The following is a 16,894-nucleotide window of genomic DNA, read 5'->3' as shown; positions in this document are numbered from 1 at the left end:
CTCAGTCCGAGGGGCAGGATAATCGGTTGTCTTTCAAATTCCCTCTGCACGCAATAGGACAGCGCTATGAGTCCTATGCGTTTTCCCACCAGCAGAGCTAGTTGGCTAGTTCAAACTTTTGCCAACTTAAAAAAAGCTTAACTCGTGTCACACTGTTCGCCAACAGCAACATCCATCTTCTTTGTTTTCAAGTAGCAGGGGATTCAAGCCAAACCGTTGCAACTCTGCCATCAGTCATTATGTTAAGCCCGCCTGACGACCATGGGCGGATTATGAACCTTCGGGCCCCTGGGCCCATATGTATTAAGGAACCCCCCACTAATAGTCGCCTATGTGGGAGGGGGGGGGTTGGGGGTCCTCTGCCAGAACATTTTTAATTTCTAAATGTGATTTCCTGTATTTTGGTGCATTTTGGGGATGGCCAATACTAAATTCAATCAGATTCATAGCCTACATCCTGATTTGTTGATATTGAGGCAATGATTCCATGCAAAGGCTTGGGCTTCAGGGCCCCCTGACCTCTTGGGCCCCTGGGCCTGGGCCCGGTAGGCCCGTGCAGTAATCCATCCCTGCTGACGACTCTATACACGATTTGATTGGCCTGATAGAAGTTTAATTTTTCGAGCTCACAAGCCAATGGAGAGTTGCTAGACTAGCCCTGGCAGCAAATTTAATTTGCTGCCGCTAGGGTGCGTATAGATTTCTAGGCTATCACTTACTGCTATTGCATTATATTTTGTTAATTATCCAAAATTTCTACCACAGTGGTATGAATGTCATTCCCTATGGAACAATGTCAATGACTGTTGCCTCACGTTTAGATGAGCAAGGCACAAGCAGAAAAAAGTGAGGCTTCTAAAAATGCAAGATGCTCGGAGATAAGAATAGTTCTTTTAGAGGGAGAGCAGCTTCACAGAAGAGAACTTCTGACGGCAAATTTGAGGAAAAGTTGGTAAACCACCCTTCTTACCTAATTTGAGGGTGCTGATTCTGAATATTTTGTTTACCAAGCTCAATTCTGAGTTCTAAGCTGCATAATCAGCATTTAAAATAGCGATTATTTTTGCTTATTTTTCTCTAAATTGGGTTGATTTCAAAAGTAATCACTAAAACCAAATAAAACTGTTCTCTAAATACATGTTTGAGCATTAAAGAAGCCATACTATAGTTTATTAACGTATTTAATGGGAACATGATTACAGTTAACATGTAATAAACTCGGAAATTCTAATCAAAACACAACCATATTTTTATTGCTAACATAGTGAGTCACTTTAAACACTCTGATGTTTAATGCATTTCATCACAATAACAAATTGCACAGATAACCTTCAACTCAGAATATATCCTACAGTACATATGAACTTAGATAGCGGGAATAAGCCTAATGCAGAACTGCATCTACCGTCAGCAACAACTGACAAGTAAAAAACATTTTACTTATAGTAACACTAGATTTGGTATGTGTGCTTGCCTCCATATTAGAGCTTGATAATGTGCTCTTCTAATATGCCATTGAGCAGCATCACTTGTTGGTGGTAGAGCCTCCGATCCTCGACATCTAGAAAACAGAGTGGCTCTGGCATAGTGTTGTCATGATGAAAATTATGACTTCGATACAATACCTGCCATAAATATCTTGATACTCGATACTGAAACGATATCCAAATCCTAAAATATCTGGAAAAGAAAGGACGCAGGCCTCCTCCAAGTGTATTGAGTCATTTGTGTTGAATTTGGTGCACTTTTGGTCAATTCTGGTCAACTTCTGGTCAACTTCTAAACTTCCTACATAATTGTGTGTGATTAAGTCCTTTATTGTTTGTTATAGCTCATTTATATTGTGTGATGTTTTGGCAATAAATTACCTTTAAATAGCCAAAGTAGGCTAGATCAAGGTCAGTGTTCAAATTACTGCATGCAAATCACTTACTGTAATGCTATGCAGAAGAGCCTAATCTTTAGGCCATCTGATGTAGGCTACCCTAGGCCTTCCTGTGTTTATGGGATTTCTTTGACAGTTGCAAAGGGAAAAAAAGTGAAGATAGTCTTCTTTGCTCCCAGTGTAATTTAATAAGTACGTTTCAACCACTATTTGGGTCTTAATCAGATAGGCCTACACCATTATTACATTACATTACATTACATTTGACTGACGCATTTTTAACCAAAGCGACTAACAACATGGTAACAGTTAAGTTTTAAAGCAATTCTCTCAACAATTTTAGGACAATTTAAAAACGAGTACAGTAAGAATAAGTGCATCAGTGAGTGCTGTTTTTAAACAGGTGAGTGTCAGTTCAAGACGGGTGGTAAGTGCTAGGATCAGCAAAACTTGTAAGTGGTGCTATGAGAGGAGATGTTCTCTAAAGAGCTGGGTCTTCAGGAGTTTTTTGAAAATGGAGAGGGGTGACCCTGCCCTTGTAGGAACTGGCAGTGTGTTCCACCAACGAGGAACAACAGATGAGAAAAGTTTGGATTGGCCTGAGTGTATCTGTTGCAATATCTGTGTGCATTCCTACATTAGGTATATTTCTTTGATAGTCAACATCATTTGCTACCACATAACAAATACCAAATAACAATACAAAAGTTTCTTATAAACTTTCCTGCATACTTCTTAAATGTGCTGCAGTCAGATGGGTGTCCTAAAGACATAACTAGATCTTGAGCATCTATTACCAGTGTTGAATGAGCAGTTTTTGCAGTGATCACTACTGGACATTCCACATTGCTAGACAGCACTTGAGTGAGGATAGACTTATTTCCACTTCACAAATAACCATCGCTATCTGCAATAGCTACAGTCCAGGGACATTAATCAGTTCATAGCTGAGGATTTGTCCTAGGTCCACTTCCCTTTCAGCATCATATGCAGTAAAGATGCACTGGAGAATGTTTTTTTTTTTGTTGCACTATAAAGGATATCTTGTCTAAATTTTTTGCAAATAATGCAATCTCCATAGCACTCTTCAGCAACCATCAAACAGGCACATTCTTCCATTTTTTTTGCATGGCTGGAATTTGAATGATAGGAAAGAGCACCAGTGAGATTAGGCAAGCACAGTCGCCTTTACAGTAAAAGAAAAATACAGTGTAAATCCTCTGTAAAGACTGACAACTGTTCATAATAGTTAGTGACAAAGTACTTTCTACAGAAAAATGAGCAGTCACCTACTATTCTATCAATTTATTATTAAAGAATCTATTTTGCTTGTAAACGTCATACTGAATTTTAGCTATTATTTCAATTTATATTTTAATTTTAGCCTATTTTTATTTGCTACTTGAGGGTCATTGGGGTAATTCCTGTCCTGTCCTACAATCTGATACATAAAGAGTATATTAATGCCTTATTTTTGCAATTCCTATGATATCTGATGGCAAAACCAAAAAGTATGTGAATTATGCTAATTATGCTAATTAGCAAGCTTAAAACTCAGAATTGAGCTTGGTAAACAAAATATTTGAATTCAGCACCCTCAAATTGTGTGAAATAGCCCCTTTACCGACTTTTCCTCAAATTTGCCTGAATTTGAATGTTTGTTAGCTATCTGCTCTCCCTCTATTTTGAGGTTGTCTTTTTTTTGTTTTTTTGTTTGTGTTCAACAATGGGTCAGCTAAGGGAGCTAGCTATTTCGCTAAATATACTGTATCATAGCAACAACATGTACAGTACTCACTCAGGGTACATTTGTAAATTCAATCTGACACTCTGAAAGTAGAATAACGCTCTGAAGTTTGAAAAAGATGAGCGTTCTGTGAATTTACAAACGGTTATTTGGGATTACAGACAGTATGGTTTACAATATGGACGCCACTACAGCACTTGTGAAACAGGGTTTATGTGTCATTCAGAACTAAATTCCACTAATGCAAGAGCTTCTTGACAATGATGATGAGGAACACTGTGTGAGCAATTATTTTAACCTACTAAATAACAACAGTTAGCTTGTAATGTCAACTCGAAAGCATTAGCAGTAGCACTAGCCTGCTACAATCTATTCTCTTTCAACCTATGGTGTGACATCACGCTCTGCCACTCCGTCTCTTCAGCTGGAGTGCCCAGAGGAGAGTACGTTCTGGATGCTCGAGAGTGTGATGCTCTGAATAAAAGAACGATAATTCCATCCACTCTCCCAATTTACGAACGGTTAAAAAGATTCAGAGTGTGCTCGGAGCGCTCGGGGTGGCAATTTACGAACGCACCCTCAATTTCCATCTGGAATATTTGTAACACTCACTACTTTGGAATACTTGTGTTTTGGAGATGAAAAAAGCTTGTCAGTGGCATACGTAGGCCTATCAATTCTCAGTGCAGCAAAGATAGACGTTGACTAGACAATGCTATTTTAAAATGTAATTTCCTGGTGGCTGTTGTATCCCAAGATCTTTGGGTTCTGAATGAATATGGTTACATACCTTACATACATTCTGGACTTCTGGTGTAGTTATGGCAAACTATTGGTTCTTTTGGTTTTTATGGTTCTTTTCTTTGCTACAAGTTTGCCTGAATGTGTGCTGTTTGTAGCAAGTTTGCTGCAAGTTCATATTTTTTACATTTCTGGCTACAGGAACATAAGCTACAACAAGTAAAACAGTTGAGTAATAATTGTAATTATAGAAATATCAGAATTAGGCAAATTTGTCACCAGAAGTTCACTAAAAGTTTGCCATTACTGGCACACTGTGATGACAAAACTGGCGATTGCCACTAGGCCTACTGGCAAATTTGTCATCAGAGGTTCACTGGAAGATTGCCTGGCTTTACTGGCTAACTGTGGCAGCAATTCATTGGCCAACATTTTCCAGTGAACTTATTTGTTTGCCACAAATCACCCACAAGTTTGCCGCAACCATTTTGTTTTTGCAAGGGAGTGTGAATGGTATGAGGAACTTTAGTGCCTTTTGTGGCTTCTTCTCCTTGGTGAATGTTCCATTGTGTGTATAGGCTAAAAGCTCTCTTATTTTAATTTCCAGTGCCTCTGTCTCTTTTGCCACTTTCGCTGTTGTGAGTTGGTTGGGCAGATCTTTTCTGTGGGAGGAAGTTTGGCAGCACAGGGGGATCTGGACTGACCTGAGAGGGGAGTTTAGTTCTTTTGTGGTTCTATGAGTTCTGTGAGTGAGAACAACTGCTTTTGAAGACACTGTAGTGTATTGTCTGTTACTGTCTCTTATATCTCCTCTGACTGCTGAGACCTTTCTTTTGTAGCTGTCCCTTTCCTCTTCAGCAGGTCAGCTGAAGCAGTAACTTTCTAGCTGCAAGTCTTTGATCAGCATTATAAAATATGCCATTTCTCTTGTATTGTGCCTCATTCTCTGCGTGTTGCTTTGAAACAAGTTCTCTGAATTGGATTGAATAACTCAATCTCAAAGTGTTATTTTATAATATCTAGCAAGAGTTGTAGACAGAGGCTGGACATGCTTTGATGGACCGAGGTCATTTTCCTAACGAAGAGCATTCTCCTCTGAGGACTCACACATATTGTTTCTTTTATGACTCTTCTGTATGTTGCTTCATGGCCTGTGTTTTAAAAGTAGGGAAGCTTGCTTGAAACTGTCTTATTTTATCTGGATGGATTTGCTATATTTCATATTTAACTATACGCTTTCAGTAGGAATACCCGTGGGACCAGTGTAACAGCAAGAGTAGAGGACACTGATTACCAGGTAGCAAAGCCAAAGCTTGTGTTAGTTTTTTTCTGCATTTTATATTTTGTATAATCTATTGCTTTTGTTAATGTTAAGGTCTTGTTTTAACCCTGCTTGTCTTGTCATGATTGGCCACTGAATTTAGCAAGTGGAGGACATCTAAGTTATACAGAAAAAGACAAGTAAAAACACACATGAGGGTTAATGGCAGTATTTAATATGGTTAAATGCAGATTTAGGTAGAAAATTATTGAGGTGGTGTACATTAACTGAGTGATGTTGATTGAATGAATCTATATAAACTTGGAAAACCCATTTTTCACAAAAGTGAACAAAAATAAGCCAAGGTGGATTGTCTGTGAAAGAGGGTGGCCCTGCTCGAGAGAAAATATCCACCTCTTGGGTCCATAGACAAGCAGCTTTTAAGGGGCTGTTAATCTTGCATTTAGTGGGATTGGTTGGAAAGGAACATGCCTATTAAAAGGACAACACAGGGTGACAATAGCCTTTGACACAGCACCATATGTTACTCTACACCCTCCCCCTTGCTTGCCTGTTTAAAATGCCCCCCTACTTCTGGGGGGATCTGAGAAGCTCTTTTCATCGGAAGTTTCAACCATCATTACTGATACCACTCTGATAGCCTACTTAAATACATTCAAAGTGACGTAGAAAGACAGAGCTGTTTAGGGACATTTTCAGAAATGGTTCTTATGAAACAACCTGTCCCCAAAACCCATAATCTTATACACTGTGACACTACCAGAATATTTCCAAAAATACTTTGTCACTTGGGAAATATTACTGTGTACACACTACACTCTTATTAAGTTGTCCAGTCAAGCAGTACCTAAGAAGACAGGAAATATGAGCACTCACTTCACTATGTGTTTTGCATCCCTGTGCAGCAAATTACATTTTCATATAAATTAAGATTAGATAAATTTACACTATAATGTCCCCTGGATTAAGATCCAGGTTCAACATCAGAATAGATTGGTGTACAAAATGTACAAAATGACCTGATGGCCCAGGGAAAGAAACTGTTTTTAAAAGCCTGTTAGGGGGCAGAGGTTGATATTCTTTGTGCAAAACATGCAAGGTATCATATGATATGGTTAGGGCTGGCCTGAGCATGCTTCTAATAGGGTTTCCTGAAAGGAGTGGGCCACAGGTAGGCCAATACTCTTTTAGCCAATTTTTATTTGATTATATAGTTAAGTTTTATTTTTCACAGATACAATAGGTTGCTGCCGTACAGCTCTACACTCTGAATTACTGATTTAAAAAACAAGGGCATAATCTGGCTACTGGCTCCAAAAGACCTACAAAGAAAATACATTTGCTGCTGTATTTTTTTGCAATTTGCAAATAAATTCTATATGAGGGACCAACCAGAGATTATCGTCTATCATGACACCCAAGTATTTGTATAAAGAGACTTGCTTGATTTCAACATTATGAATTGTTAATGGGGACAGCTGTCAGTATAATATAATTGCTTCTGTATTAACAGTGTTAATGATAACAGTGTTTTTGTCACACCAATCAACTAACCAGTCAAATAGTCATCTGAATATTTTAAAATAATCTTATTGGGCATGCTGATACAGTCTGCTGTGTACAGTGTACATAACAGGTGAACTAATGCAGCCTTGAGGTGTGAACTCTTTCTTAAGTTTTATAGTTTTCTCCTACACTTTTTTACTTATTTAAAAACGATAGCTACTTTCCATAAAATACTGTTGATTTTTTTATACCGGTTACAATGAAGGATGATTAAACTATGTTTCCTTCCATTTGACAACCAAATTGTGGACTGAGATTGTTTTTTTTTTTATTTTGGTAAGAGGGCTCTCAACCACTCATAATAATATTTCTCTTCTCTAAGAGAAAATTAAAAATAACACATTGACGAGTCTCATAACTTACTCACAAAATGGGTACTAACAAAATAAGAACATGATGCAGCAGATCAAGACTCTCTGAATTTCTGAAATACAGTATCTAATTTTTCTCTACCAATAGCAGTGTTGGTTACGGATACCTTACCTGATACCTACCTGAGTGCTGGTCTCCATGCCATGGTATATACACCCAGGTATAGTCAGGTTGATATAGGTGTGATTTAGATGTCATTTCAACCTGTGTCAATGTTAATGGCCATTGAGGGGTACCTGGTTTGCTTCTTCTGATGGTGTGCCTCTGAGTTTGACTCATTTTGAGTTTCTCTACCCCCAGCTACCCATGCTGCATACTTCTCTCAGCAACCACAGGATGAGATTGTGGTTGCTGGCCAGTCTGTGACCCTTCCATGCGTTATAGTTGGATATCAAGGCATGGTACAATGGACCAAAGATGGACTTGCCCTGGGTGGGGAGCGAGATCTGCCTGGTATGATCTAATTATCTCATCCTCATCAAAACAGCATTTTAGAGGTGCAAGCTGGCCCATTTATATTATAATAATGGACTTACACATTTCTTTCTACAGGTTGGACAAGATATTCCCTGATGGGTGACCCACTACTAGGGGAGCACAGTCTGTTAATTCACTCAGCGGACCTGGCTGATGACGCAACCTATGAGTGTCAGGCCACACAGGCAGCAATACGCTCCCATAAGGCAAAACTCACTGTCATAGGTAAGAAAACTTTGATGTTAAAAAGGTAAAAAGTGTTGGTATTTTATCTGAGTTTCACAATGAAAATAATGAGGAAAATCCAATGTTGAGGGGAAACAAGCATTTATTCTGAGAAGAAAAACATATTCTGAAAAAAGAAATATTCTGAACAGAAACCCATGTGCCACAATTATTGGGCTGCCTGTATTTAATTCTTTGTAGAACTCAATAATGTAATAATTTCCCAATAATGCAATAACTTCCTATAATGTAATACAAATGTTCTCTTTAATTCCATCAAAAATATAATAAAACCTGATAATGTAATGATATCCCAATATTGTAGGTAATAACTTGGTCAATGTTTTGGCAGCATGTCACAGTTCTGGCCCATACATTATGTGTCTACCTTTTCTCATGAGGGCAGAGAAGTTGTGTAGGCCTAGCTTGGATGAAAGCCTAGCACAGCTAGTAACATAGCAAGAGGCTAAAAATTATAACATTTAATTAACATTAACCTATTTAATTACATGTGTAGGCTAATAGGCTACTTATAAACAGACACCATAGCTGCATTAATCTTTTACTTCTCTCTTCCCCTTCTTTGCTCTTTTTCCTACCTGATGGCTTGACCTTTTCTTGTCCTGTGTTTATTTGGCAATCCAGAATCAAATCACCTATCCCTCAACACCGTCAACAAATTGTCAAAAGGAAACATTCATTTGGGTGTGCAGATTCGTTTTGTATTATTAAAGTGCATGAAAATGCACTGTTCTGTTATCCGAAGTCTTCTTCTTATTACAGTGAATGGAAATGCACTGTACTGTTATCACTGGACTTCGTATTATTATTACCATGCACGAAAATTAATTATGGTTATGGTTCTGGGATTTGGCAGACACCTTTGTCCAAAGCGACATACAAATACAAAACAATATAATACTTAAATTTAACAGGGAACCATTTAAAATGTTGGTCAGACTACATTAAGGAGAATATCAATAATAAACAACAAATGCCAATCAACAGCCTATTGAAAATAAACAATACAATACAAAACCATAACAAGAAACGCTTAATAAACTGCTGAACAGATATGCCTTTAGACCCCTCTTGAAAGACCCAAAACTATCACAGGAACGGAGAGCACTGGGCGACTCATGCCATCAACAAGGGACCACTAAGGAAAAGAGTCTTGAATTTGACCTAGCGTTTATGGCTGGTCGACACAACATACGCTCATCAGAAGACTGCAGTGGGTGGTTGGGGATATACATCTTGATCATTAAATTAAGATAGCAGGGAGCAGTCAGTGTCCTATAGGCCTAAGTGAGAGATTTACATTTAATTCTGGCCACTATAGGGAGCCAGTGGAGTAACTAGGAGAGGAGTTACATGTGTTCTCTTTGGCTGATTGAAGACCAGACGTGCTGCAATTACTACAACAGAATCCAAACCTCAGACATCCCAACCTTAGAGTCATGCCATGTACATGTACACACACACAGTCCCACATGGTGTACATTAATATCCTACTGAAATATGCAAGGTATTCTGTTGACATAGAACACTTCTGTGTCCTGTAGTGCCACCAGCAGACCCAGTAGTGGAAGGAGCCCCTTTGCTCAGACTGAAGGCCCATACCCCATACAACCTCACCTGCCGTGCCTCAGGGGCCAAACCTGCTGCAGAAATCACATGGTACCGAGATGGAGAGATCCAGCACACCTCTTTTTATTCCAAGGTAAAGAGCTATTCTGCAATTGTATCAAAGTATCACATCACTACGATCACTAGGTTTGTAATGGTAGAAACATCGTCGGGACATATCTATTTCTTCCAGCAAAAGGTTACATTGATTATAGGATCTGTTTCCTATATTGAATGGGCATTTAATGGCCACCTCTAATAAGTCAGTCCCTATTTTATGATATTGCAATTGCAATAATTTAACCAATCCCCACAAATTGTGGGTGACTTGCCGCTTTCTCCAACCACCACAACTTTTCCACTAATCTGGCAAATCACCAGCTTCCTCAGAAATTTCGTCAACCACAGCAGTCCCTAATCCAAAAGTTACAGTCAGATGTCACCACACTCACTTCCTTGTTTACGGATGATTCAGACTGGAAATGCTTCCAACGCGCTTGTGTGGAAAAATAGGCCTTTCCTATTTCCAGCATGCACACATTTTCAGCGCGGCTCGAACCACATCCGACACGTGCGTGTCATGCACGCAGTGTGCACGCTCCAACCTGTTAACATGGGCGCCGAAATGAAAACAGACAGGAAATGCAGCTGACACGCCGTCACCACACATGCAGTGTGAATCAGCCGTTAGTGTTGTGAAGAAGATGCAGACATGGGACACAAACACCTCAGTCTACCAACAAAAATAGCTCCCATGCACTTTTTTTTATTCTGCTGACTTTATGTTTCTGTTTATCCAGAGTGACTTACATGAACACTACATTAGTTAAAAATATTAACAATAATTAACCATAATAGTAATAGTAATAATAACAACAATGCCAATTATAATAATACCAACAATACCAACATATCAACAATGGAAACTAGAAATTCAATTCCTAGGAATTACCAGTGCATGAAAATGCAAAACATATGGTGTAAAATATAGTGTTAAAACAGATGATGTAGAGATAATTACAATGGTTTTGCTTAGGTATGTGTGTTGCTTTGGAAACTGAGGTAGTAGTAGGGGGGCCTATGTGTCTAATTTGGGGGCTTGTGGGATTCGCATGTTAATTTTTGGAGAGTATTATATCTTTGTTCTAGGGGTTCTTAAGAGTAAAAAAAAACATGTCTCCATTTTTTTTGAAGGTTTTGAAAAACCCAAATCAAAGGTCAAATTCAGAAAAGGTCAAATTTGGTGTTTTGTCCATAAACCTCACATTGCTGGTATTATAGCATAGGGTTTGGTGCCAAAAAGCAAAGATATTCTACAAGGTAGTGTACAAAAGTGGGCCACATAAACAATACAACATTATAAAACATTTTAGGCTGATGATTGATCTCTTTAACAAGAAATTGTGCCTAAAATTCTCAAAATTGTCTGCTAAAAAAAGAATACTTCAATATCAATACTATCAATTCATGCCTATTAGTGTGCTTGAGTGTAGGCCTAGCCTGCTATGTCAGTTCTTGCCTACACCCATTCAGAGCACAAAGTGCAGAGATCTCTGTTAAATCAAGTTTAATAGTATTTTACATAGTACCAGCTGAAGTCTGTAAGGCCTTCCGTAGCCTATGTAAGTGTGAAGAAAAAAAAGGGTAAAGGATCAGATAGACAAACAGACAGGTGTGTGTGTGTGTGTGTGTGTGTGTGTGTGTGTGTGTGTGTGTGTAAGAGAGAGAGAGAGAAAGAGAGACACTACCAGTGACAGTTGGCTGTTGATAGCTGGCAGTGATAGAATTTAGAATATCGAATAACCTGAAGCACAAAGTGCTCTGTTCTTCATGGTTGGTGATATTGGTGACCTTCTAGCCTTCTACATTTGAGCAAGCACATTTTCATAGTTCATGGTGGCACAGTCTAGTTAGGTTATATTCTGAGGTGTGTCTTTCTGTTAGTCAGGTGATGGCACACATATTCTAAAAGAAACAGATTTTGGGCTATGTATCCAGTGGCAGATATGTGTGGACTGGTGAATGACCCATCACTAGACATATGCCAAATTTCTTGTTTTTGTCCATGAGAGAGTATGGAGATGGGTATGGAGATTGATCACAAATCAGCCAACGATTACATTGTTACAGTGCAGTTATTTTACAACAGAACAAAACAGTTTGGCAAAGGAACTGCTACAAATCTGAGCATCTGCAGCATGCTAAGATTCACTACTAGAAATCATGTGAAGCAGGCAGGGCCGGAGTGGGGCCACTTTTCAGCCCGGGAGTTTCAGGGCCAAGACCGGCCCATTTTTTTAGTGGTGGTGGAAATTGGATAAATAAGGCAACATTTCAGCTCTTATCCTGTAGTTTTTATTATAGGCTACAAATATTCCACTATTCCACAAGGATAGGTTGATAAGTTAACAAAAACAGGAAGGAAGAAATAAAGCATTTGAAATGTAGGCTATCCCACAATTACACTAAGAGGCATAGTGAACTACTGTATTGTTTACATGTTTTTTTCTGCATGGGTCAACTATCATGTTGTTGTTTGGTGATTTGCTCCTTTACTACACCCACTTCTGAGCAAACAAGGCATATATGTTGATCATGTAGCCTACTGCTGTCATATAGCCTACTGCTCTTTCTTACATAAAATAACTTTAATTCATATGGTTAACTCTATTATCCTTTCTACTTGTCCCTGTAGTCATAGCTAATTTCGGGCTCATCATTTTCAGCGGGGGACTGGCTGATCTGCTGCTCAGAGGCTACTTTTGTTTTTATGCCTAGGCTATACACAGATCAAGCTTGAGTTGTGTTATCAATATTTGCATAATATTTGCAAAGTCTATGAATCGCCATATTGGATGATACAAAAAGGCTCATATTTTAATTCATTTAATGTTACTTGCGAATAGGTTGACAACGCTACAACGTACAGTAGGTTATTAGCCCAATTACGCCGTTATAATCATGGCTATCTCTCTTTACCAGTTGCCACTTATGTCTGTCCTCTTCAAAAAAAATTGGAAGTTTGGCACATTTGGCAGCATTTTCTTCCAATACTTTTCGTCTTTTTTTCCTGGCCTTTTCAGTCCCTCATGGCGTCTTTCTACCATCCATCCTCCCTGACGCTTATCACTACGGTAGGGCCGGCCCGGCTGGTAGGCTATCTGAGAAAACTTTTTAGGAAAGACGGGCTATATGGACCCAACCAATTAACTTTTCTTGGGAGGGGAGAACAACCCATGCAGAGGCTGCGGTGTTAGGCATAGAATGCGAACGTGTGTAGCCAACTTTAAGAGAAGATAGATTAACGTGACAAATGTCAATATTTTTCCCTCGACCGGCCCAAAAGTGAAGCGGCCCACCGGGAATTCTCCCGATTCTCCCGATTACCCACTCCGGGCCTGGAAGCAGGCAGGACTCAGTATCTTCAGAAAAGACATGGTAGACCATCTTCTGAGCCTGCAGCAACACCTGCAACTGCATCAAGTCCATCTAGAGGGACTTTGTACACTTACAGTATTCAGCAGCAGCTGCTGCCAGCATAGATAAGTGCTTCTTCTGTCAGAAGCAGACAAAAGAGCGTCTTCATGAGGTGTCCTCTTTCAATGCAGGCAACCAACCAAGAACTATAACTAATATTTTGAAGTCAATGACTTTTAACAGGTAGCCAGTGTAAAGATGCTAGGATGGGGGGAATATGATCATATTTTTTTGTGTGTGCAGCTGCATTTTGTATAAGCTGTAAGCTCTTTAGACAGGTATTATTACAGCCAGCATAATAGCATTGTATTAGCATTGCAATAGTCTATCCTTAAGATGACAAAAGCATCCATAATTTCTCGGCATCTGGTAAGGATAAGGACTTCCTTATCTTTGAAATGTTCCTTAAATGGTAAAATTAAGTTTTGGTGATCTGTTTTATGTGATTACTTAGTGCTAGGTCCTGGTCAATTATAACTCCTAGGTTTTTAACACTTGTGGATGAAGTCAGTGGAAGATCACTACAGTGATGGCCAAAAGTATTGACCCATTAGCATGGGTGCCAATACTTTTGGCCATCACTGTATATGTAGCCTGTGATGTGGATAGGATATCCCTCATCTTTTTATAACCTAAAACTAGTGATGGGCAAATGAAGCTTTGGTGAACCACTGAACCACAGGAGTGAGTGTAAACCTAGCGACACTAGCTGAAAAGCAAAAAGATGGCCGCCACACATACATTTTTCAACATAAAAGTCCTTAGCAAACCAATATTTTTGGTTACATATACTGGTTTGGGTAAGGACTTTTATGTTGAAAAATCTACATGTGGCAGCCATATTGGATTTTTTAATTAGTGTTGCTAGCTTCACACTGCTGTGGTTTAGTGGTTCACCAAAGCTTCATTTGCCCATCACTACCTAAAACCATGACTTCTGTTTTATCTGAGTTCAAAAGCAGGAAATTATTCGTCATCCATGTCTTTATATCTCTTATACATGTGTCAAGTTTGGCTAACAGGGTTAATTCATCAGGTTTTATGGAGAGGTAAAGATGATATATGTATCATCTGCTAAACAACAGGGGCCCCAGTACTGAGCCTTGAGGCACTCCATATTTTACCATAATCTGGGTAGATGGTTTATTATGGACCTGTACAAATTCTTGACGGATAGGAAGGTATGATCTAAACCAGTGTTTCTCAAACTTTTTCAGATGAAGGACCACTTAACCAATAAAACAGAAACGCACGGACCACCTAGGTTAAAAAAAAAAAAAAAAGATTAGATCTACTTCAACAGTATATTAGCCTACACAATAGGCTACTCACTGAACCACCTTGCTTATTGTGTTCATATGATTTAAACTGACTTATTTTACATACACAGTGTTGCAGAACTGTTTGGATTTATATACAAGTTGGGTCAATATAGCAGACAACTCATCTATATCATATTTTACCAGGTCTGCTTGTGGACCACTTGGGATAGCTTGCGGACCACCAGTGGTCCCCGGACCACACTTTGAGAAACACTGATCTAAACCAAGCGAGTGCTGAGTCTTTGATGCCTATCAAATTTTCAAGCCTAAGTAGTATGTCATAGTCTATGGTGTCAAAGGCAGCGCTGAGGTCCAGGAGGACCAGTATCAGGGCTTGAAAACAAAATTATTTTTCAAACGTTCCGTTCCGAACGGTTCAGGTAGGCCTATGTTTAACGTTTTCGTTCTTGCATGCGTTCCGCCACCAACATATCGGTCCTGAACCGGTTCGGAACGCCAAATATAGTTTGTTCTTAAAGTTCCGGCAGTGTTTGGTGGGCCTATCAAGTCTATTTTTGTGGACTTTACCTTAGAATAGACGTACTCATTATTTCCCCTTGATTTAGCCTATACCGTAGCTATGCCCAAAAATAATAAATCACAGGCGGCATCCAAAAACATTCAGATGGGCTATCCATCCCATAGCCTACAGACTTACTGTAGGCCTAACCTATGCCTATAAATAATTTCTTATCAAAAATATTTCTGGATACGTGCTAAACTCCTTAAGTTTTATCCACATGGAGATCTTCAAAGGCTTGCGCTATAATTCCAACCCTGTTTATAAACGAACCTGTCTGTTGCTGACAAGGCCTATCTCAAATTTCCCGTTTAACTCTTCTACATAGAATAGGCTATAAACATTTCAAATCCCGACTTTAAAACGACAAGGCATGGACAGGCAAAATAGGCTATTACGCATAGGCTACAAACAATTTCCAAATCAGTTTCAGTAGCCTACGCTACGAGCTGGCCTAAGATCCGAAGTGGCAGACGGAAAGGTTACATTACAACAGCAAGACAAAATATACACATTTGGACCAAAGGTCCATTTATTCGTTTTTTTTTTTTTCAAACTGCAGAAATCAAATTATTAGGCTATTATATAGAGAACGAAAAAAAAAAACGTTATTAACTGGTTTTGTGGATTTCAGAATAACGTTTCTGTTCCGGAACAGTTGAAGACCATTTTGTTTTCGTTTCCGCTCCTCGTAAAATTCCGTTCGTTTTCGGTTTTCGTTTTCGTTCCTTGAACCGGTTCGGAGCCCTGACCAGTATCGATACAAGGCTAGATTTTTTGAGGGAGGGCTTAATAACAGATGTCTTAAATGACTGCGGTACATGCCCTGATAGCATTGAATTATTTAAAATCTAGAGCAAAACATTATCCAGGAAGGGGAGAGCAGTCTTAAGAAGGATTTTGATGAGGAAATTGTGAAGGTGAGATCTAATATGTTGTGTATATGTAAATTAATTATATTGTTTGAGGTCTCATCTGTGATTCTGTGATTTTGCCATCTTTCAGTATGTGTATTTGGTGAAACTGATTGGTTATTGATCTTATCTCTAATTGTTTAACATAATAATCATAATACTGACATACAATCATACTGTTGAAAATAAGAAAATGACTGTTTTGTGAACTTTATTCAACATAGCCAGTGATTTAGGAAACATGTATGGTGTTAATTATAGTGAAATATACAATTTCACAAAAAAAGGGTTAAAACAGGTTAAAAAAATGGAGACATCATTTTTCTCCATGTTCAATGACCTCTAATGACAGTCCAACCACTCTCCAAAAATTAACATTTCAATCCCACAGAAACCACATAGGCCCCCTTACTATAGATGTTAAAAAACAATATATAGCATGTGTGTATGGCACTTACATTGACCAGGATAAATGTTTCTAAGGTAGTGAAAAAGCCCTTAAAACAGTCTAGGGTTCTAAGGGTTAATTTCTTAATTCAGAGCCATGTTACTTACAGCCAAGTACTTGGAGTGGATATCAGAAAGAAATATAGTTTGGCCATCAGTATGAGATCAAATATATACATACAATATTTGTAGTATTTATTATTGTTCTTTGAGTTAACATCATTTGAATAAAACTGATTAAGTAAGGTGCATTATCATAATATTTGGCATTGACCTATTTATGGAAAATA

The 16,894-nt window shown here is 38.7% G+C and overlaps 1 protein-coding gene across 1 annotated transcript in view; it reads left to right on the top strand.

Annotated features, from left to right (window-relative positions):
- The window catches only part of kirrel3l (kirre like nephrin family adhesion molecule 3, like), a 50,749-nt gene that overhangs the window by 13,556 nt on the left and 20,299 nt on the right, over window positions 1–16,894 (top strand). Inside the window, exons 2-4 of the mRNA XM_076281323.1 lie at window positions 7,894–8,046; window positions 8,146–8,295; window positions 9,861–10,018. Of these exons, the coding sequence (XP_076137438.1) occupies window positions 7,894–8,046; window positions 8,146–8,295; window positions 9,861–10,018 (461 nt within the window). The remainder of the gene's footprint in view (window positions 1–7,893; window positions 8,047–8,145; window positions 8,296–9,860; window positions 10,019–16,894) is intronic.

The sequence above is a fragment of the Alosa pseudoharengus genome, unplaced genomic scaffold (genome assembly GCF_046254945.1).
Source record: "Alosa pseudoharengus isolate Yale_2024_CS ecotype anadromous, Long Island Sound unplaced genomic scaffold, YU_APseudo_1.1 YU_APseudo_1.1_scf_12, whole genome shotgun sequence".
In the NCBI taxonomy this organism is placed as follows: Eukaryota; Metazoa; Chordata; class Actinopteri; order Clupeiformes; family Clupeidae; genus Alosa; species Alosa pseudoharengus.
This window is presented reverse-complemented; position numbering and strand designations above follow the sequence as displayed.